The sequence below is a fragment of the Cavenderia fasciculata genome (assembly GCF_000203815.1).
Source record: "Cavenderia fasciculata unplaced genomic scaffold Scf_Dfasci-F-a-25c12.r2-5, whole genome shotgun sequence".
NCBI classification, from domain to species: Eukaryota; Evosea; class Eumycetozoa; order Acytosteliales; family Cavenderiaceae; genus Cavenderia; species Cavenderia fasciculata.
In genome coordinates, this window is record NW_004457729.1 from 1945347 (window position 1) to 1968446 (window position 23100).

Consider the following 23100-nt stretch of genomic DNA (forward strand, 5'->3'; position numbering starts at 1 on the left):
AACAAACACAGACAAGGTTGAATTTGCTAATTTCAATTATTAATATCGTTAGGTTGTTTGTAGATAATAAGAATTATAGTAGGAGGTCAGTAGATTAATTAAACAACATATTATCATCAGGAGAAGATAGAAAAGGAGAGAGAGAGAAGAGAAGAGGGAGGAGAGAGAAGAGTAAAAAGATTGTCTGTCCTCAAAGATAACAGTTGTTGTTTGTGTTGAACTAGTACAAAGCTACTGTTAGATTGATCAACTCTAGATATTGTTGTACAAGAATATTATACTTACTCTTTACTATTTAATATATATTTATAGATACTTTTGTGCACTATTACTATACTACGATAAAGATTACTATTACAAAAAAGGATTCTTCTTATTCTTTCTTTTCAGATCAAAAAAAAAAAGGAATAACAAGGATATAATTCTATTACAGACAATACAAACACACAAACGATAGATTATAAACAAATAGAGATGGTTAAATCTAGATGGGAAGAAGAGGAAGAGGAAAGTAATGATGGTCATAGATCGCGTTATGTAAAGACTACAACAAGCAACTCTACCGCTGCTGGTGCAACCACACCACCACAGCCATCAACAAGCAACGCAGCATCGGAAGAGGTTGATGCCGTAGATGACATGGGCAGACCATTGCGTCCTGGACGTGAGGAGAGTTCAGACTCTGACTCTGACAGAGACTATAAATACAGAGGCAGAGGACGTGGATCGTCTCGACGTGACTATGACAGATACTCACCCGACAGAAATAGAAAGCGAGAACACTCTCCACAAGGCGACAAGAGACGCGGCGAAAGAAGCCCTTCGCCTTCGTACAGAGACAATAGACGCACACGTCGTGAAGATTCATCATGGACAGAGAATGGAGGTGGTGTTGGCGGTGGTGGTGGTGGTGGCGGTATCTACAGAGACCCACGATCGATCAGATCGACAAATGGTGGTAGTTCCCATGACCGTCCATTAGATACGGACGTCCGTATGGGCGGCGCCGGCTCATCACCATCCTCGATCATACCGTCTGGAATGGGACGAGGCAGAGGTCGTGGTGGCGATCTCTTTGACGGTGCTTGTAAAACCTACAAGCAATTCCTCGACTATCAAGACGATTCGATAACACCTACCGACGCGGAAAAGAGATACGATGAATATCGAACAGAGTTTTTAAAGAAACAATCTCGTGTCTTTTTCAAGGATCATCAAACAGAGGAATGGTTTAGAGAGAAATATGATCCATCTTTCCTCATCAAAAAACATAAAGAAAAAATAGAATTTGCCAAAAATAGAGTACAACCATTTATTAATTTATTAAAAGATGGTAAATCAATTCAAATCAAATCAAAATATCTATCTATCTATCTGTTTCTAACTTTTTTTCATTTTAATTTTAGAATCACATAATTTTTCATTGACAGCCAAAGATAGTTTAAAAGATATAGCAATTCATGATGGATCTGAACATTTTGATTCATTGGATGCTGATGAACACCACGCAACAGATGACGAAAAGGAACAAGAAGACAAGACAAAAGAACAACAAAATAACAAACAACTATCAACCTTGTTTATCAAGGCTATTTCACCAACTTGTACAAAAGATGATTTAATGGAAGTATTCAATAAGGTGGTCGTTGGCAATGAAGAGGAATTACCAGTCGTTACAAAATTGACTCTGAGTGAACCAATGAAATACAAAAATTTCTATCGTTTAGGGTGGGTCACCTTTAAATCAAGTGAATATTCATTAAAAGCATTAAAAGAATTAAATGGAACAAAGGTAAAAACAAAAAGAAAAAGAAATTAAATTAATCCTAGAAAATTTTTATTTACTTTTTTTTTTATCCTCCTATTTAGATGAGAGATTTTGATTTGTATTTGGCAATCAATAAACAAATTCCATCTGATACACAGAAAAAATTTAGAATCACACCAAAGATTGCATCAACAGAACAAAGAATTACTTCAGATCTTTCACAAGCCATTGATGTTTGTAAATTATTAGATCAAGATAGAGAAATTACTGAAAATCCATTGTTTAATGATTCAAACTTTGATTCACTATCTGTATGTTAAAAAAAAAAATAATCACTATTTGACTTCAAAGAATCGAAATAACTTATCTTTTATATTATCTATAGGAATCTGATAAATTAGATAAAGTTATTCACTATTTAAGATTTGTTCATTTGTTTTGTTATTATTGTTCTGAAGAGTATGCCGATGTAGATGAAATTGAAAGAAAGTGTGGATCAGTACATTATAGAAGACCATGGACCGACGATTCAATCACGAGTAGCACAACTACCTCGTCAAGCAAAGCGGAAGAAAAATCAAATGAACCACAAGCAAAATCTGATTCCTCAGAGGAGGAATCAAATGAAACCAAAGAAAAGTTGGAATCTGGTGATCAAGACACTGAAACAAAGATGGAAGATGATTCAATCACCACCACATCTACCACTACTGACAACAACAACAACAATAATAATAATAATATTCAAATGGAAATTGAAAAGCCTACAGATTCTGGTAAACTATCAATATCAATTTATTCATTTTAATAGAGTTTTAATTAATTTTTAATTTATTTTTTAATTTTTAGATAATCAATGGGTAATTAATTTAGATAATAATATAAAATCAAAAATTGCAAAAATCAATAATCAAGAACAATATACAGGTAGAAATGCAATTGAAAAGGCAGCAGAGGAATTTATTCAAATCAATACATTCAAGATTGAAGAGGCTAAATTTAGATGTTCATTGTGTGCCAAGTTGTTCAAGGGATCAGAATATGTCAACAAACACATCCACCTCAAACATCCTGAAGAACTCAAAAAAGATTCAGAGGACAAGGGCACAGAAGAACAATTCTTTTTAAATTATTTCTCTGATCCACGAAAAATGACACCACCAACAGCAAACCAACAGATGCTCTATGGATTCCAAAACAACAGAATGGTTGGCGCCCCACGCGGCCGTTGGAACCCTACCTTGGGTGTTTGGGAACCCATCGTTGGCATGCCACAGATGATCCCAACCCTTGTTCAGCCCGGACAACCTATGGGCATGTATGGCGGCGTGTCGCCAGTGTTTGCTAGTCCATCGGTCCATGGCCGCGGACGAGCCATCCCACTACCCATTCCACTTCCAATCAGACGTGGAAACTTTGTACCAACACCAGGCGCCCCACAAATGCCTCCACATCTCATGGGCAACGCCCAAGTCACCACCCCACAAGGCATCAGATATCGTCCATACCCGGCACTTGGACAACCCCGTGGCACTCCCAACATGCCTCCACAAGACCCACGTGGCATCAGAGAATATGTTGATCTCGATCTTCCCTCTGATACCATGCCAGATATTGATTATCGTTCTGCGCTTAAAGATTATCAAAGTAAAAGAACTACTCAAAGTTAATTAAATTAATAACAAAGAAAAAGAAGCAAGAGGGAAACAAACAAACAAAAAAAAGGAAACGGAAACATATTAGAAAATTAAAAATACCTACCTACACATAAAACATCTATTTAAATACAAAAATAACTATAATAATTATTATTATAGTAGAATCCACAAAAGTTATAGTAAAATTTTTAAAAAACATAAAAAAGATCAAATAATAATAATAATATTAATATTCCCATCTCTCTCCTTTTGGTTAAAAAATAAATAAAACAAAAAAAAAAAAGGTTTTAAAAATAATTACAAAAAAATGTAATAAAAAACAAAAGAGGAGACTTTATTCTTCTTCTGCTTCCTCTTCTTTTTAATTATCCTTTGTATCCATTTTATCTTCTTTCTTTTTTTCTTGTCAACACCATCTTGGATTGAAGTAAGGAAACCTTCGACACCTCTCATGGAAGAGGGTGTTGGCTCAAAGCCAAGTTGTTGTACAATTTCCAAGCCATGACCTTCGGCAATGGCATGGTTGAGCTGATCGACAGCTTGTGAAAATTGGGGAGTATGTGGGGTTTGTAACAAATCAGATTTAGTTCTTCCTCCCTCTGGAAGAAATTCCATCAATTCCTTGGCATTGTCTTCTGACAGAATTTTAGATAAATTCTCTGGTGCCAATATGGTTGATAAACTAATTCTAGCTGTTGGTTTCATTGTTGAAAGAATATCTTTGAATAAATCAAAATTTACATTATTTGATGGAGTTGATGTGGCTGCAGTAGATGTAGATGATGTCTTTGATGATGATGTGACAGTTGATGGAGTAGATGGATATCCAGCAGATTTTGATGTAGTTGGTGCTGGAGTTGATGGAATGGTTGATGCAGTAGATGTAGTAGTGGTGGCAGTAGTTGTAGCTGTTGTGGCAGTCGTAGGAACTTCTTCATCTTCACCTAAAATTTTAAATCAAATGTTCATAGTTAGTGAATCAATAATTAATTGTTGGAAATGATATATATATATATAGGTAGGAAATAAATAAATAAAGTTCTATTGATTTTTTTGTTTGTTTTTTTTATTTTAACATTGTAAATTGATCAATGTTAATGTTGTTTGATTATGATTATTAAATCGACGATTATTTTAAAATATCATTTGTTTAGATGGATGTGATTATGATATATTGTTGGATGGGATGGGAGATAGATGGATAAATGTGTACGGTAGTGTATGATAGGATGTGTTACTAGTAACTAGGTATTTATACAATTTATATATTCATATGATTTTTGTTGTTGGGACAATATATGATTGATGATTTTGAAAGAGGTAATGTAGAACAATATGAAACAAATATATAAAAAAAGAAACATATATATATAGAGAGATAGAGAGTTTACAAATTAATTTGTACCGGAAATAATTTGTTTAATGGTTTCTTCCAACTTTGTATCATCTGCTGGATCGGATTCTTGTAACCAAAAAAATTCCTTTTGATCTGAACTAGTAAACTTTAAATAATACATTCTGCCATCTGCACATGACTTGACCTTGATAAACTCTAATTCACCTGGGACTGAATAGAATTGCTTTGAAAATGTTAGTAAGTAAATCTAATTAGACATTGATCATTTGTTTGTATCACTATCCATACTTGATCTTCGCTTCCTCCCTTTTCCTCTCTAGATGTCCAAGTAACAACAATCAATTCATCAGCCTATATATATACATAAAACAAGAGAAATAGTAAAGATTAGTATTGAAACCCCAAGTCTATCAATCATATCTATTTCACAAACAACATACCAATTCAAACTTGAGGCTACCCTTTTCACCATGACTAGTAATTTGTTTGTTCTCTAATTGGGCTTTACCAGCCTTGAATTCAATTGAATCAATCTTTTTCTTTCTACCAAATGACTAGAAGAATTGATTATTGCAATTTATGTGTATTAGAGTAAATAAGGTCAGTAAGTAGAACTTGCAAATTATCAAGATAATCATCAAATACAATGATGAAATATTTATACATACGCTCATTTTTTATATATATTTTATCTGTACAATAATGAATTAAATTAAAAAGGTTGATCATTGACATAGTGGTGAAGTTCGATCGAAGTTTAATAATGTTTTTTTTTATATTTTTTTTTATATTTCTCCCTTTTTTTGTCCAACCAAAACATCAACACAATACTTATTGAAATAATCAAGAATAGAATTCTCTGTAATCACAATAATAACAACTATTTGTTTATCATGAAAAAGGCTGATATAATATATTGTATTTATAAATCCTCATTATTTTTTCTCTGTATCAACTATATAGTAATAATGGAGGATCGATCACCCTAGTAACAAAACCTTACCCTGATATGACAAACAAAATAATAAGGAATTGCCCAACCAAATCAGGCGATTGAACCATTAATCACTTTATTAGTAGTCCATCCTCTGATTTGGGTGAACAGTTCCTTGTTTTGTCTTGTTCTCTCCCCCTGTCACCAACAATTCAAGAATATAGAAACAATAAATAGGTATTTAAAAATAATCTTACTATTACATTTTATTGATACTTTTTCAATTAATTTGTGACGAGTAGAGTGACACAGATCAATATCAAAGTGGATACTCCCCAATGGAATGTTGATATGGTTGATGCACCATTCCATTGATCTGTTGCAACTGAATGACCATCACATGAAATGGGTGTCTTGACCTTGTGAGGTTTGATATCTGGGGCCAGACACTCAAAGCAATTGTATTCGTTACATTTACCTTGATTTTGAGCACAAGTATATCCACATGGAACTATGATAAATACAAAGAATTAATCATTCATTTCAACAACTTCAACTTCTTTCTATTATTTTTATAGCATACCTAAAGGAATAGTATTATTACCACTAATATTATTTGAATTCAATTGATTATTTAATTTAAAGTCGATTGCTTTGATTGCATTTACCAAACCATAACCTTTATAAATATCTGGTTTGTTGGCTTGAGAAGCTGTAGAGAATAAAGCTTGTTTTACTTGTTCGGGAGTGTACTCTGGATGAGCCTCTAAAACCAATGCTGCTACACCTGCTATCAATGGCGCAGACAATGATGTACCACTTGGATAACTGTATGAAGATGGTGATTCGGAATTGGCAGCATAATTTAATACTCCTTGTGCTACTACCTCTGGTTTGAGAATACCATCCGATGTTGGACCAACTGAACTAAACGATGCCCATTCTCCAGTTTCATCTACTGCTCCAACTGATATGGCTCCATTTGAATCGGCTGGTGGTGCCACACCAGTGTACCCACCATTTCCACTACTAATTACAACCAATACACCCTTTTCCGTTGCAATATCTACTGCCTTGGAAATTGATGATTTTCCTTTGAGTTCCCAATACTTGTACCATTGAGAGTATCCCAAAGATGCTGAAACTATATCAACTCCATTTCTTTCACCCCATTCCAATGCATCAATAAAATAATCTTCTTCAATTGGTGATTCATCTTGTACAATTTCCTAAACAAAAATTAATAAAATAAAATAAAACCATAAATAATGAAAAATAAAAAGAAGGTATGGTAGGTATCATTATAGTAGTAAAATAATAATAATAATAATAATAATAATAATAATAATAATAATAATTGATCAATGTTATGTGTTTTTAAATCTTGTTAATTCTTTTCTCCAATGTCTTGATCATCTCCAAAAAAATACAAACTGTTTTTGCCAAATAATATTTTGAATCATAGGCTACCCCAATCATCTTTCCAGGCAAGTTTCCTGCTAAATTTGATAAAACATATGTTCCATGTACATTTTGTGAATCTAAAATAGAAAAAAAAGAATAATTAAATTACGAATAATTTGAAAAAGATTTTAAAATTTCTATTTACCTCCATCTAAACCCTGAGTATTATTCAACTTGTTTATAAAATCATATTCACCACCAATATTTACATTCTTTAAACATTCATGATCTTTATAAAAACCAGAGTCAATTATTAAAATTGAAACTCCTTTTCCTGTATATCCTTTTGAATGTGCCTAAAATAAAAAAAATTATAAAGTTATTATTTGATTTTGAACAAATTTATAATTATATTTACATTTGGGATTGATAATTGATTTAGTTGAGTAAATGAATTTCCATAATCAGTATCACCATATTTTGTTGATGCTTTTGGGGTATTGGAATTAATAACTTGCAAGTTTGATTTATCCAATACCAATTTTGATTCTTGTTTGATTCCATTGAATTTTATAACTTCTTCTACATTGCTTACAGATGAAAGAGATAAAATCTTTTCAATCAATCCATTTAATTCTTGTTTCTTGTTTTCAATTCCATCCAAACTTCCAATATCTATTGATACTGAGAATGCATTTAACCATCTTGAAATTGATCTCTTTTGGATTCTAGAATCAATTTCCAAAACTGATTTTATATAATTTTCATCAATCTCTTGATCCAAAGCATTGTCAATTGGTAAATTCTTTTTTAATCTTCTTTTAATTGATTCATTTGTTATTCCATTATTATTATTATTATTATTAATATTTAATGCCTTGTCTTTAAAATTGATCCATAAATTAACTTGATTACATTTATTTCCATAATGATCCAAACATTTTGAATTAAAGTTGTTGTTGTTGGCTTGAACCATTTGTATTGGTACAATTACCAAAACTATTAATATTATTATTATTGTTACAATGATTGTATTATTATTCCTTTTCATTTTTCCTATATTCTTTTTATTTTATTATTAATAAATCTAAAGAAAAAAAAACTATAAGATATACTATATCTCTTCCCCAATACGTCATCATGAATGAATACGACCAACCAAAAAAAAAAATCACACACATATTTTCCTCACACACAAACTACTATTCAGTCGTTCGTTGCATTATAAGTTTAAAAAGGTAAGTTGTTACCCTACCAGCTAGTTACACAACGAATACTACTGCTGCAGTATTGGGATTGTTGTTCTACTTTGAAAATGAGAACAATCTAACTTTTGTATAAAATACTTCTTGCTGTTTATAGACTATATAGAATATGAGCGATAACAATAATAATACTACGACTGAAGTCTTGTCAGAAGAAGATTTACAATTCAAATATAATAAGAAACAAGAACAAGACTGTCAAGTATGTCATGCAGTCAGTGGTACTATAATAGGAGGTGCAGGGTTGTACTCGTTGCTCATCAGAAACCGTCATCCAGAGGGTAGAGCATCTCTATCTTTTGTTGGTTTTACTTGCCTTGGTTTTGGTGCCTACTGGATCATTGAACCAAAGTTACCTTCCTATCTACGTATAAGTGCTGACAAGGAACTTGAGAGAAGAAAATAAACAAACTTGTAATAATATAAAAAAAAACAAATAACTCAAAGAGAAGGAAGGAGATCGATCTTTTACTTTGTAATTTTTCTTCTTCCTTTTTTTTTATCTCTTTTTATTGTGAGTTGGTGTTGGGTAGATTTATTATAAATATATAATATAATAAATCTACTTTTTTGTTTTAGTCCTAAAATCTAGATTACTATTGGGAGCCGAACCACCACATCCATACGAAAAGCGGGGTGTTGAAAGACGACTCTCACTCATCTTTTGAATCCAAGCCCGCACCGCATCTCTGATCTGAATCGATGTTTTTTAAATTAAATATTTTTTTTTCTTTTCTTTTTTTTTTTTTTTTTTTTCCCTTGGTTGGAGGTTAGCGGGGACAGAGATTTCAACATACTTATACCCAAATTTAAGATATCTAATTTGTAGTGTTATAATATATATTTGTATTTTTAAAAAGAACAACAACCAACATCATACATCATATCAAAGAGAGAGAAAGAGAGAGAGAGAAGAGGGAGAAGAAAAGTTAGTAAAGTTTTGGTCACCTCCTATTAATTTTGTAAAAGTAAAATCTATCTAGAAAGATATAATGGCAACAACAGCCCCCGCTACTACTACAGCTAATAATGCGACAGCAGTAAACAATTCAGCTCCAAAGTACAAGTTTTCTGATAATCTTTGGGTATGATTGATAAATATAAGAATCTAGATATATAAATAATACTACACACACACACACACAATATACTCATCCCCCTTTTTGTTCTTCTTCTTCTTTTTTCTTTTTTCTTCATTTATTCATTTAGGATGGATTTGATTTATTATGTAAAAAGACAGAGAGTGATTTATCATCATCGAAAAACATATTATTATTCTTTAAGAAACGTGCAGAGTTGGAAGATCAACATGCAAAGAAGCTAGAAAAGCTTGTATCAAAGCTCATCAATGAGCCAGTACCAGAGATCAACACTGTCAATAGTGGATGGAAAAAGATAGTCAATGCGACGTTTACAGAGTCTGAGAACCATACACTACTCAACACCAACACGTTGAACAAGGTATGTCAACCATTCCAAGCAATGATCAAAGATATGGAAAACAAACGCAAAAAGATTGTAAACGAAGGTGTAAAGTTACGTGCAGACATGAAGGAAATGGTTGATGCTCTCAAGAAATCACAAGCCAAATATGAAAAGGTTAGCAAGGATTTGGAAATGACTAAATTGGAAATCAAAGATGCTCGTGAATTTGCAGACACCAATCCAGATACCATCACAAAACTCGAAAGACGTAGAGAAAGATTAGAACAAGAACAAGCTGCTTCAGATGATGAATATAAAGAACAAATTAAAGCAACAAATGATTTTCAACATTTATTTAATGTTGAAAAATTACCAAAAATATTATCAGTAAGTAGAAATTAAAATGAAAGAAAGAGAAGATAGAAAAAAGAGATATTAATCAATTATTTTTTAGGATTTTGAAGGATTTATGTTACAACATACACATTTAACAAAGACATATTGGACAAATTGGTCAAATATATTAAAAGAACAACCACCACTTTTCCAACAATCATATGATGGAGTTAGACGTACTGTTGAACAGATTGACAGTCAAATCGATGTTCAAGAATTTATTAAAAAGAATCAAATGAAAAAGGTTGTCACTTCACCCTACCAATACGAACCATACGTAGAAGGTAGACTTGACAAGAAAAAATCATCATTTGCTGGTTTCAATACATTAAAAGATCAATTCTTTAAAAAGAGAGATGATGTATGTACACAAAAAAAACAAAAAAAACAAAGAAAGATATAAATTAATTTAATTTCCTTTTCTTTTTTATTTTTAGGGAACACCAAATGGAGCACCAGCATATACATCAAGTGGAAAATTAGCAGTAAAGGAAGCAATTCTACCAACAGCTTCATTTGGTGTAAATTTGGAAGAATTGATGGCCAAACAAAAAGATACACACCCCAATTTGGAGGTACCAAGAGCAATGGTTGTTTTGGCCGAATCCATTACCAGTCTCAAGGGACACGTCTCTGAGGGTATTTTCAGAGTACCTGGTATTGTCAGTTCGATCAAGGCATACAAGTTGCGTATCGATCAAGGCAATTTTGATTTGTCGGCGATAGACGATGTCAGAACACCCGCCGCTCTCTTTAAACAGTGGCTTCGTGATATCCCCGAACCCATCATCCCAGACACTCTCTACAAGAGTGCTATTGACAATCCTGCAGGCTCACTCGAGCTCATCAAAAAGATTCCACCCATCAACCTCAAGGTCTTGACCTACCTCATTCACTTTGTACAGATCTTTACAAAGTATGAGTTTGTTGCACACAGCAAGATGGGTACCAGCAACATGGGTATGATTTTCGCACCAACCATTCTCAGATGTCCATCCAACGATCCAAGCGTCTTGCTTCAAAACGTCAACCATGAAAAGGCATTTGCCGAAAGTCTCTTTGCCAACTTTCCTCAATCTGGCGATTTCCTCGGTCTTCCTGTCAGCATGAGCGACGCTCTCAAGGACGAAGATGATATTGAAGAATTACAAATGGACGATGATGAAAGTGGTCCAGATTCTGATAATGAAATCATTCATGACCAAAATATTAATAGTCGACATAGTCAACAGATCATTTATTCATCGAGTCAAAATTATGATGAAGATGACATTTATCCACCACCACAATCAACTACTCCACCACCTCAACAAAGACCCATTTCAACATCTTATACATCAGTTGATACAACACCACCAGCATATTCAACAACACCAGAACCTTCTCCTTTGAATGCTAGTAGTGGTTCAACTACACCAGGTTCATCTTCTCCTGCAACATCTCCACCCGCACAACCAAGAAAAACATTTGCATGGACAAAGGGTGTATCTAGAAGTGTAACTCCTTCTCAACCTCAATAATAATAATATATATTGACAAATAACATAATAATTCACACCAAAACAATAATGTATTTTACTTTTTTTTTTCATTGTACCAACAACAACAAACAACAAACAACAACAAATCAGCATAATAACCAATTTATAAATATATATTAAAAAAGACGGAAACAAAGATAAAAGGTGCATGCATCAAATATTGTAATTTATTATTTCATTATAATACAAGTATACATTTTTTTTACAATAAAATAAATAATAATAATAAACATATTAACTAGAGAAAAAAAGCTATATAATAGTTGTGGTTGTCGATTTATTTAAATTTAAAAGATGATTGAAAAAATAATGGTGGAGATTATCATGGTTGGGATAATCAAATGTGAAGAAATTGAAGTTTGAGATTCCTCGTAATATGGATTGATCTCATAACCCAAGAATTTACAAGTTTGTTGATTAAAATTGAGTGCAGTGTCTCCACCACATCCAGTACCTCTTCGGTTAGAGTCAAATGACCATTCGCATAAACTACCTTGTGTACAATACTCTTCTCCACAATGGTAAAGAGAGCAGGATGAAGGGGTCTTGGCAGTGTATGAATAAAGACACTTGTGATCGACCAGACATTGATAAAATGTCTTTTGAGCCACACCACATGATAATATTTGAGTTTTGGTAGTTGGAATGGATGGATAACAAGTTCCAGAGGTTTGATTGCCAGTGCAAACACATTTTTCATAATCTGGACTAATACAATTGGTAGTGGTACAGTCAAGAGTGGCAGGAGACAATGGAGTTGTTAAATTGACATAGGCACACGATCCAGATTGACAACTTAATCCTATAGATACATCGCATACATCTGATGAATTACATGAACCGCCTACACCGATAGAATAAACATCAATGCATTTACCATTATAACATCTTGAATGCTCAAGACATGTAGAATCTGTTTCACAAGATTGTCCATTCAAACTTCTGTCTTGACAGATACCACCCTCTGCGCAATAAGTGTCATATGAACATTGAGCACTATTAGCGCAAGTTGATTGTGTATTTATACATGTTCTACTTACACAAAGTAAATTGGTAAGACATTGCCAATCTTGTGTACAATTATCCTAAAAAAAAAAAAGAAAAAGATTTAAATAAAACAAAATGGATGTTAGTATGTTTTAAAAAGAGGCAATGATGGAATAAATTTATAGTTTTTCTACTTACACCAACTTGTCCATAATTTGCTTCAAGACAAGTTCCTCCAATACATAACATCCATGCTTTACAATCAATATTTTCAAAACATGTACCTCTAAAATATTAATAATAAAAATTAGAAAAACTTTGACTCTTTGATAAAAAGTAGGAGGTTTGGAACTTACCCAGATGGACGTTTATCTTGACATTTATTATAAGAGTTACAAGTAGAATCATCTACACAATGATAATCTGTACCATTTATAATTCCACTATTTTCAAAAATAAAAGAAAAGAAAAATGGTAAATAAAAAATACTCCTATACTACTCTTTTTTTAAAACTTACCAACTTTGACCATTTCTAACACAAGTTTCTTGAAAAACTGGATTACATTGATTTAATCCAGAAACACCTATTGTAGAGAATGATATTTGTAATAATACAATTGTTAAAATAACATTTAAAAATAAAGAATTCATTTTTGAATAATATAAATATAAATAAAAAATAAAAAGATAAAGAAATAAATCGATAAATATAGATAAACAAAAGAGAATCGAATGGTGTGTATGGTATCTTTCTTTTAAACTAATCACGATCGCCACCAATTCTTCCTATTTATCATGATGAGAAAAACTAGTTTAAATTTAAATTATTCTTTGTATTGTTGAAACCTTTGATCGTTTCGTTTAAACCATGACCATACATTTGCATGATTGAAGATAACGAGTTGCTTGGTTTGTTGATCAATAAAACGTTCCCTTCGCGCCTCTCTTGAATATTGAGCAGTCATGTAATAGACAAACCCGTCGATAAAGGGGTACACCCCTGGTTTTGAACAAAAAAATAACGAATAGTACAAAAAAGGGAGATTTTTATATAGATCTTATTAAACGTTTGAGTTCCACCATCTTGCAAACAGCCCCAACTGTTTGAAAATCCCGCGATTCAATGTATTATATGGTCAAGGTCTCACCCCTTCCAAGAGCTAAATGACTAATCTCAAGGTTCAGATTAAACCGCTCGCACAACTATAACCGCTTAAAAAACCATCGACCCCCTCTCATTGGTGACGTTGTGTTTTCAGAGCGGAGACCTGCCGATCCCTGTTCATTCATTGGTTTGGTTTTTTTTTAAAAAATGTATACAAAAAAAACGATAAATTTTATTCTTTGATTATAATTTAGCGCGTGGGCTAGTCTAGACCTGTGCACTTAGTTTTCTCAAACTAAACTGTTTGTTTGTTAAAACTTCTTCTTCTTCTTCTTTGTTGGTTGTTTAGTCTGATGATTGAAGTGATTAAGAAGAATCTGAAAAAACAACCCAGCTAAAGTCATAGAGGTTGGGCATACCGATGGTTGGGTACATGGCAGTCCAGTTGGCCGAAGACCATTGGAAGGGAGGTTCTTGGTCGTGGGTAGGGCCAGACTGACCGAGTACCAAGAGCTGGTTTACTAGAGCCAACGAGGTGACCTTACTGTCGACACCACCAAAAGCATCATAGTCTTGTGAAGTGGGAGTGTTGAGATCAAAACGACTTGAAATCTGATTAGCTGCGTCACCATGTGAAAGAGGATCGTTTTGGAAATCATTGTATCGCATGATGGCTTGGAAATCGGTGAGTGAGTAGACACTGTTGGCATCACGTCTAAAGATTTGTGATCGTGCATCTTCTTCATAGGCTTCATAGTCGGATGAAGATCCCTCGTCGTTGAAACCCGACATGTTAAAGATGGTTTCAAAGTAGGGCAAGTTGTAACTTGGCCAGTACCCAGTACGAAGTACATTGGTGACGTCGGCATATTCAATGTAGCCTGGTACTTGTTCGAGCACATAGAGTGTACCGTCTTGGACACGTACACCTGGGATAAACTTGTTATAGTCGACAATCATCCATTGGTTGTTGTAGGTACCACTGTTTTCAATTTCAAATACCTGGCTCCACGATCGTCCACCCGAAGCCATACGATTGGCTACAATGACACGCATCCAAGTCAAGATGGACTGTGGTGTAATGAGATGATACAAATTATTGTTGTTTAATCCATTGGTCGTCTCTAGTACCACCAATCTAGTATCCAACAAATAAAAGTCATCTAAACTGGCAAGTGTAGCTGGATAGCCACTGAAAATAGTTAATTTTGATTTGGCTGGATTTGAATATTGGAAATTATATGATTTAAATATTCTTAACATTGTTGTATATGATGACCATGATGTATGTGCTAAATAAAGAAAAAAAGAAAAAAAGAAATAAGAAATAGAAATAATTAATACAAATAAATATAAATATGTTTTGATTTTAAAATCTTTTAGTTTACCAGCATATAATTCAGTTAAATCATCAGTTAATTTAATTAAACCTGAACAATGATCAGTTTTTTTGAGACGGTCTGGTAGATTACTAAGATGACGAGTACGACGATACTCGGCGAGGGTGAGGTTAAGGGTTGGAGCAATGTCACCAAGATCGGCATCCATATTGATTAGAGTAAACTCCATGTATGTGAGTTGACGGGAAGAGTCACCAATGGCAGCATTGTAACCATCGACCATACCGAGTAATTGTGTCCAAACGAGTCCAATGTGAGTCCAGTATTCATCGGTTGGATTGTTTTGGATTTGTTGTTCAAAGTATAAGATGTTAGAGTCGGCCCAATCAGTAATGGCCTCTGGTACTGATGCATTGTTGTATTCGTTGACATAGATATTGTACCATGTTTGCCAAATCATCTCTGCAGAGATATAGCCTTCGAGGAAACCGGCAGCACGTGCTTGTTGGTCGTCTTCAAACTTTGGGTTGGTAGTAATCGATAGATAGGCCCATCCAATAGCTGACATTTGATTGGTAAATGCTGCTTGTGCGATTGCTGACGAATCATTACCTGCATAGACAGAGTATTGTTGTCCTCCATTTGATAACAACTTGATTGAAAATGTTGGTATTGGTGTAGTAGGTGGTGTTGGTGGTACAGGTGTTGGTGTTGGTGGTGGTGGTGTATTGACTCTACCATCAACAACAAAAATTGATAATAGTAATCCAATAAAAATTACAAACAATGTTATTAATTTCATCTCTCTCTTTCTCTATCTCTTTATCTCTAATTAACAAACAACAATGAACTATAGTTAAATGTTGAGAGAAGTACTTCTCCTAATGGATGGATGAGAATGAATGATTCGAGAGTGTGATCATAATCTATTATTGAAGGCTTCGAAAGAATGAGGGGATTTAAAAAGTTTGAAAATATCTTGTAGATATTTGATTTAAAAATACGTCATGCTTGGGGATTGGGTTATAAACAAAATAAATAGATCTATAGATTTGGGAACTGCATCAAACACACAACCATAGGATATTATTATTATTTTTATAGGAATTGCCTTTACTTTTTATTTATTTATATTATTTATTATTCATATTAATATTATTTTTATTCTTTGTTCATGGATGATAATTTTTGAGCAACTTTTTTGTTTTGTCTGTGAACGCGGAGTTGACTTTTACCATAGATTGTTCCTGCGATGGTGGCAGCAACAAGGGCTACACCACCAACAACTACACCAACAGCGATACGCCACGTTTTACTGTCAGATTTTTTGGAGCAACCATCTGATTTGGGAGTACCAATCAACACTGAAAAGTTTGGATCAATATCAGCTTGGTTTTCAAAGTGTGGAATGGCTGTAACAAGTGTTGTATTGGTGTTTGACTCTTGTAAGAGGTAGTGACCGACTGTACGAGGGATTGAATCTAAAACAACTCGATTGACAAGTCTACCATACAACAATTTACCATTGGCCTGTCCAATACTGATAAAGTTGGCTGTTGTTCCATTGATCATTTCAACTGGATTATTATCACTGCACTCATCTGGTTCTGAGGTGAAACTAGTCCACAACTCTAGTGTTGATAACATACTATCCCAGTTCCATTCTGAGATCTCCATTGCATATTTGAATGATCCAATCTTGAGTAGGAACTCATCTCCTGCAAATGACATTGGATAAGAGTCACCAATGGTTACATTGGGGATAGCTTCTAGTTGGATAAAGGTGATGTTGAGCATAGCAGCATGGTTGGATACGTTGATGGCTGTGTATGTCCATGAATGTCTAATCACCGATCCATTGTTGGTTGGATGCACAAGAGTAGCATTGACTTGTTGGATAGGTTGCCATTTGAGTAATGTCAAATCTAAAGTCTTGACTGCATTCATTTCCAAATCACGTTCTACTACTTTGTTGATTGTGAATGAATACTTTACACCTTCTTTGTCAATATCAATACCTGGGTTTGTTGGCTTGGGGATAATGATCACTCCACCATCTCCTCCACCATCTCCTGTTGGTACTTCACAATATTGACCATCCCAACCATCAGCACAAAGACATTCTTGGTTTGGACAAGTTCCATGACCCGAACAATCTACAGTTGATGTTGTGTTTGATCTACAAGGATTGTTACGGATAATAGGTAGAGTTGTAGCATTGGCCAATGCTTGTAATCGTTCAAAGTCTGTATTTTCAACAGTCACCATCACATAATAGAATGTATTGTCTGCCAAATCTTCGACCAAACATGAAAAGTTTGTATTGCTAGAAGCACAAACATTTGCCCAATGATTGTTATCTACCGACATGAATACATTGTATTTTGTTTCACCTGGTACACCTCCACTAGATTCTGTCCAATTTAAATATATTGATTCATTTTTACCAATTGCTGTTACAATAATTGGTGTTGTTGCTAAAAATAAATAAAAAAGGAATTAATAAAATGGTATTCAAAATATTAAATGATTATATATAATAATATATTCTTATTATTCTACATACGAGGATAAGTAAAATAGGTAGCTGAATCGAATGATACAAAGTTATCATTTTTAACAATAGTTGTAATATTGTAATATACTCCATCACTAACTGGACTATATTGACAATTGGTAATAGTAATATCAGTGCAGATATTGGTTCCATTTACTAAAACATCAAATAATGATTGACCTGGAACACCATCATTCTCGACCCATGAAACGTTAAGAGTTGTGGCTGATATTCTTGATAGAGTGATGGTTGGTGGTGATGTTGGTTTGTACAATGTAACAGTTGTTGATACAGTACTTGAATCTTCTCCATTATTGGTAACATAGATTGAAATAACTACTGATGATCCAGCAGTCAATCCAACTATTTTACAATATGGACCTTGTTTACATGATGTTGTTGTAATATCTGATCCAGCAACATTAATTGTATATGAATTACCTCCAGCTGTACCACCAATAGATGAATAATCAAATTCAACCCAAGTTGTACCATATTCTCCAACTTCAATTGGATTCATTGATGGATCTAAAAATAATTAAAAAATCGGTAAATTAATTTAAATATTAAATATTTAATATATAAATATAGTATTAAACATACGATCAGTAACAAGAACACTGATTGATTCTGCAATGACTAAACCATCATTGGTTGCAGTGACAGTAGCATTATAGGTTTTAGGGGAAAGGGGTGACAATGAACAATCACCTTGGACGGTTGGGCAACTGGGATAGGAAACATCATCAAGTAAAACTAGATAGGTTGTTTGTCCTGGAATACCTTCTAAACTTGAATAAGAGATTGAAAATGATGAACTTGTTTGTAGTGATGGTGTCACTGTAAGAGTGTTGACACTGTTGTAAAGTTTTTGACTTGCTGTACCTGGTGTGATTGATGTTTCTCCATTATTGGTAGATAGGATACTAATCGATGGTGTTGAACCTGCTGTCAATCCACCTACATAACAACTAGTAGATGATGAGCAAGTAGTGTTGGTACTCAATACACCATTAACCCGAATTGCAAAAGTATTGGCACCTAGAACTCTTCCATTATTTGATGAATAACTAAATGATACCCATGTAGTTCCATAATTTACTATATTAACTGCTCCCATCGCTGGTACTATTAAAATAAATAAATAAATAAAAGTAAGTATATATATTTCTTATTTTTTGTTCCAATAATTAAATTACATACAAGTCCAAAAGTTTGTAACTGAATCTAATGATGTTGCAGAATAACCATCATTGGTTGCAGTGACAGAGACTGTATAAATAGTACCATAGACAAGACCGGAGAGTGTGCATGATGAAGTTGTGCAAGAGGCTTGAACAACTGTGTTGAGTCTGAGTTGGTAGGTTGTAGCTCCATAACCACGGGTTACGGGGTACGATACTGAGATGGATGTACTAGTACGGTCAGTGACTAAGACCGATGGCGTTGTAATAATATTAACAGTGGTTGCAGAATAAGTCAATGGTGAAGAGACTGTACCAGCATTGGTGACAAGGACACTGACAGTATAAAGTGTGTTTGGAGTCAACCCAGTTGCAGTACAAGTAGTTGTAGCAGAACAGCCTGATATAGTGTTTCCACCAACAGTCACTGTATAGGTACCACCGGTAGTACTTGAATAACTAAATGAAATGGTTCTAGTGGTCACAGTTCCTGGTGTCAATGATATCATTGCCGCAACTATGTAAAGTAGGTAGAGTAGGTAGAAAATAATAATAATAAAAGGTGGTTAATACAATATACTATTCGATAAATAAATATATATATCATATTACTAATAATTCTAATTACATACGAGGATAATAATAGGTTGTTGAATTTGATGATACAAAGTTATCATTTTTAACAATCGTTGTAATGTTGTAATATACTCCATCGATGACTGAATTATATTGACAAGTGGTGGTGGCAATGTTGGTACAAATGTTGGTTCCATTTACTAAAACATCAAATAATGATTGTCCTGGAACACCATTATGTTCGACCCATGAAATACTAAGTGTCGATGTAGACACCCTTGATAGCGTGATGGTTGGTGTTGATGTTGGTTGATACAAAGAAGCAGCTGTCGATGCGGGATTGGAGTTCTCTCCATTATTGGTAACATAAATTGAAATGACTGGTGAAGATCCAGGTGCCAATCCAATGACCTTACAATATGGTCCTTGTTTACATGATGCAGTTGCGATATTCGATCCAGCAACATTAATTGTATAAGAGTTACCTCCTGCTGTACCACCATTAGATGAATAAGTAAATTCAACCCATGTTGTACCTATTGACCCCAATACTATTGGATTCATTGTTGGGACTAAAAATGGATTGAACATTTAATTAATTATTAAATTCAAAAAATATATTAAAATTATTATTTTGTACATACAAGTAGTAACAAGAACCATAATAGTTTTTACGAGTACTAGACCATCATTTGTTGCAGTGACAGTAGCATTATAGGTTTTAGAGGCCATGGATGTCAATGTACAACCACCTTGAGTAGTTGTAGTTGGGCAGTTTGGATTGGATGCTCCATCAATTAAAATTTGGTAGGTTGTTTGTCCTGGGATACCTTCTAAACTTGAATAGGATACTCTAAATGATGAACTGGTTTGTAATGATGGTGTCACTGTAAGAGTGTTGACACTGTTGTAAAGTTTTTGACTTGCTGTACCTGGTGTAGCTGATGTTTCTCCGTTATTGGTAGAGAGGATACTAATCGATGGTGTTGAACCTGCTGTCAATCCACCTACATAACAACTAGTAGATGATGAACAAGCAGCATCGGAGCTTAACACTCCATTGACCCGAATTGCAAAAGTATTGGCACCTAGAACTCTTCCATTATTTGATGAATAACTAAATGATACCCATGTAGTTCCATAATTTACGATATTAACTGCTCCCATCGTTGGTACTAGTAAAATAAAAATAAATAAAAGGTAAGTATTATTATTATTATTATTTTAATAATATATAAATATATTTTTTGGTTATATTTTACATACAAGTCCAAAAGTTTGTAACAGAATTTAATGAAGTTGCAGAATAACCATCATTGGTTGCAGTGACAGAGACTGTGTAAATAGTACCATAGACAAGACCGGAGAGTGTGCATGATGAAGTTGTACATGAAGGTTGGACGACTGTATTGAGTCTGAGTTGGTAGGTTGTTGCTCCATAACCACCTGTTACTGGATACGATACTGAAATGGATGTACTAGTACGGTCGGTGACTGTAATGGATGGCGTTGTAATATCAGCGATAGTGGTTGCAGAATAAGTCAATGGTGAAGAGGTTGCACCAGCATTGGTGACAGTGACACTGACAGTATAAAGTGTATTTGGAGTCAACCCAGTTGCAGTACAAGAAGTAGTAGCTGAACAGCCTGGTATAGTGTTACCTCCAACAGTCACTGTAAAAACACCTCCAGTACTAGTTGTATAACTAAATGAAATAGTTCTAGTAGTTACAGTTCCTGGTGTCAATGATGACATTGCCGCAACTATGTAAGGTAGGTAGAGAAAAAACTTAATTAATTAAAAATGAATTTTTGATTATTTTTTAAGTGATCAACGAAACTTACGAAGAGGAAGGAAAAAAGGAGAAGATTGACCAGAGATGGGAGCACCAGATAAAACTTGGTCTCCATTGGCTGATACCTTGACGACACAACTCTGACCTCTAGCAGCATCGGGGATGGTGAGGGAGGCTGTTGGCGTGGCGGGGTTGATAGAGGCAGACATTGTGAATTTACCGCCTGGACAATCGAGCACGGCAGAGTAGTAAAAGAAGGAACCACCAATATTGGACGTGAATGTGGTGAGTGAGACTTGGTTCTGGGTATTGGAAGTAGTGATAGATGTTACTTCCATCACTGGAAACAATTGTCCCCAGGCATAGGCACCATACGCAGCGACGCTTGTACAAGAAGAGGGTGGCTCAAATGTCGTAGCCAGCATAGCATTGTTACAACCAGAGAAATGGTATCCGAATCCGAGTTTTGGTGCGCTATATGCCTTTGAAAAGAAACCATCACCTCTAAAAGAAGGTAAACTGACACATGCACCTATTCTTTCAATGTACCGTACATTTTCAAAGTTTAGACAATCGGGAGCCGATGGGTTTGGTTGTACAATGTGTTCGAATCCGATGAACCCTGTCACCGGAAGTGGAGGTACTGTACGTGACAATACCATCATGTTTCCGGAACACCCTCCAAATGTGTATGGAAACGTGTAAGTTGCTGCTGCAAAACACCCGTTTGCACTAATGGTAAAGACCGTGTTGCCACCAGTCGATGTATACCAAAAGTACTTGGAACCACCAAAATAACATTTTCCTTCATAAAATGCCGTCACTCTATTAATTTCTCCTGTACATCCTGCAGTTGCATATTCTACTTCATATATCCATTGTCCACTACTAATATTTATAAATAATATTAATAATAATAATAATATATTAAAACAATATATATTTTTTGATTTTGAAAATAAAGACTTCATTATTTAAAAAAATAATAATGAATGATTATTATCTCTATATTTCTATATCTCTCTTTTTGGTGTGTTTAATGAATGAATAATTATGATCGGTTTGTTGCAGTTGTCGAGAGGACTTGAGAACGTTTGCGCATAACCCTTGTTTGAACTTTGAAACCCACGCACCAGACCCTGTTTGACGTCAGATGTAAATGTGGAGGCCATGTAAGTTGTTGGATATTCTAACACGATCGCGATGAATCTAGATAATTATTCGAAATTTAAGACCAACCGACTATATTTGCAGTGTCAAGAGAACATAGAACGCACCCCTCGACTTTACATTTTTACATTCGACAACTAAAATAGCGTTTATCGAATTTGCAAAAATATCTTTTTTTCGAGCTACTTTGCAAGGTGAAATTTCAAAACAGTCACGAACTACGATTATTATAGCAGCACACAAATATATTAATATTTATTTAATATTAATATTTATTTATTTATTCATTTTCGAATTTGATATATTCTTTATTCATGGACTTATAATTTTAAATAAATAAATATTTTTAAATGCAATTTTTTATTTTTTTTTCGTTTAAGAAATGTACAAATATATATATATTATTTATTTATTTAATTATTTGATAAAGTTGGCTGTTGTTCCATTGATCATTTCAACTGGATTATTATCACTACATTCATCTGGTTCAGAGGTGAAACTAGTCCACAACTCTAGTGTTGATAACATACTATCCCAGTTCCATTCTGAAATCTCCATTGCATATTTGAATGATCCTATCTTGAGGAGGAACTCATCTCCTGCAAATGACATTGGATAAGAGTCACCAATGGTTAC

The 23100-nt window shown here is 34.0% G+C and overlaps 8 protein-coding genes across 8 annotated transcripts; 3 read left to right on the plus strand and 5 right to left on the minus strand.

The window, feature by feature from the left end:
* Positions 1–474: 474 nt before the first annotated feature.
* On the plus strand, positions 475–3438 carry DFA_01091 (C2H2-type zinc finger-containing protein; the record flags this gene model as incomplete). The annotated part of the gene is made up of 5 exons (XM_004359009.1): positions 475–1333; positions 1407–1792; positions 1870–2079; positions 2154–2544; positions 2618–3438. The coding sequence occupies 5 exons, from the start codon at positions 475–477 to the stop codon at positions 3436–3438; spliced, it is 2667 nt and encodes an 888-aa protein (XP_004359066.1).
* Positions 3439–3652: 214 nt separating this feature from the next.
* Positions 3653–5457, minus strand: adrm1-2 (adhesion regulating molecule family protein; the record flags this gene model as incomplete). Its single annotated transcript, XM_004359010.1, has 6 exons — positions 3653–3672; positions 3840–4370; positions 4832–5006; positions 5072–5134; positions 5224–5337; positions 5452–5457. The coding sequence occupies 6 exons, from the start codon at positions 5455–5457 to the stop codon at positions 3653–3655; spliced, it is 909 nt and encodes a 302-aa protein (XP_004359067.1).
* A 544-nt stretch (positions 5458–6001) lies between these two features.
* Positions 6002–8172, minus strand: DFA_01093 (putative transmembrane protein; the record flags this gene model as incomplete). Its single annotated transcript, XM_004359011.1, has 5 exons — positions 6002–6228; positions 6301–6946; positions 7152–7258; positions 7327–7477; positions 7540–8172. 5 exons carry the CDS (start codon positions 8170–8172, stop codon positions 6002–6004), a joined length of 1764 nt encoding a protein of 587 aa, XP_004359068.1.
* Positions 8173–8495: 323 nt separating this feature from the next.
* On the plus strand, positions 8496–9054 carry DFA_01094 (uncharacterized protein; the record flags this gene model as incomplete). Its single annotated transcript, XM_004359012.1, has 2 exons — positions 8496–8754; positions 8966–9054. 2 exons carry the CDS (start codon positions 8496–8498, stop codon positions 9052–9054), a joined length of 348 nt encoding a protein of 115 aa, XP_004359069.1.
* Positions 9055–9378: 324 nt separating this feature from the next.
* mgp2 (RhoGAP domain-containing protein) lies at positions 9379–11727 on the plus strand (the record flags this gene model as incomplete). The annotated part of the gene is made up of 4 exons (XM_004359013.1): positions 9379–9471; positions 9596–10198; positions 10266–10568; positions 10645–11727. The coding sequence occupies 4 exons, from the start codon at positions 9379–9381 to the stop codon at positions 11725–11727; spliced, it is 2082 nt and encodes a 693-aa protein (XP_004359070.1).
* Positions 11728–12035: 308 nt separating this feature from the next.
* On the minus strand, positions 12036–13387 carry DFA_01096 (uncharacterized protein; the record flags this gene model as incomplete). Its single annotated transcript, XM_004359014.1, has 4 exons — positions 12036–12833; positions 12934–13021; positions 13092–13178; positions 13254–13387. 4 exons carry the CDS (start codon positions 13385–13387, stop codon positions 12036–12038), a joined length of 1107 nt encoding a protein of 368 aa, XP_004359071.1.
* An 820-nt stretch (positions 13388–14207) lies between these two features.
* plbC (phospholipase B-like protein) lies at positions 14208–15983 on the minus strand (the record flags this gene model as incomplete). Its single annotated transcript, XM_004359015.1, has 3 exons — positions 14208–15133; positions 15230–15915; positions 15967–15983. 3 exons carry the CDS (start codon positions 15981–15983, stop codon positions 14208–14210), a joined length of 1629 nt encoding a protein of 542 aa, XP_004359072.1.
* A 359-nt stretch (positions 15984–16342) lies between these two features.
* Positions 16343–23076, minus strand: DFA_01098 (uncharacterized protein; the record flags this gene model as incomplete). Its single annotated transcript, XM_004359016.1, has 10 exons — positions 16343–17658; positions 17748–18266; positions 18342–18866; positions 18942–19439; positions 19555–20070; positions 20143–20673; positions 20765–21262; positions 21344–22182; positions 22547–22682; positions 22995–23076. 10 exons carry the CDS (start codon positions 23074–23076, stop codon positions 16343–16345), a joined length of 5460 nt encoding a protein of 1819 aa, XP_004359073.1.
* Positions 23077–23100: the final 24 nt, after the last annotated feature.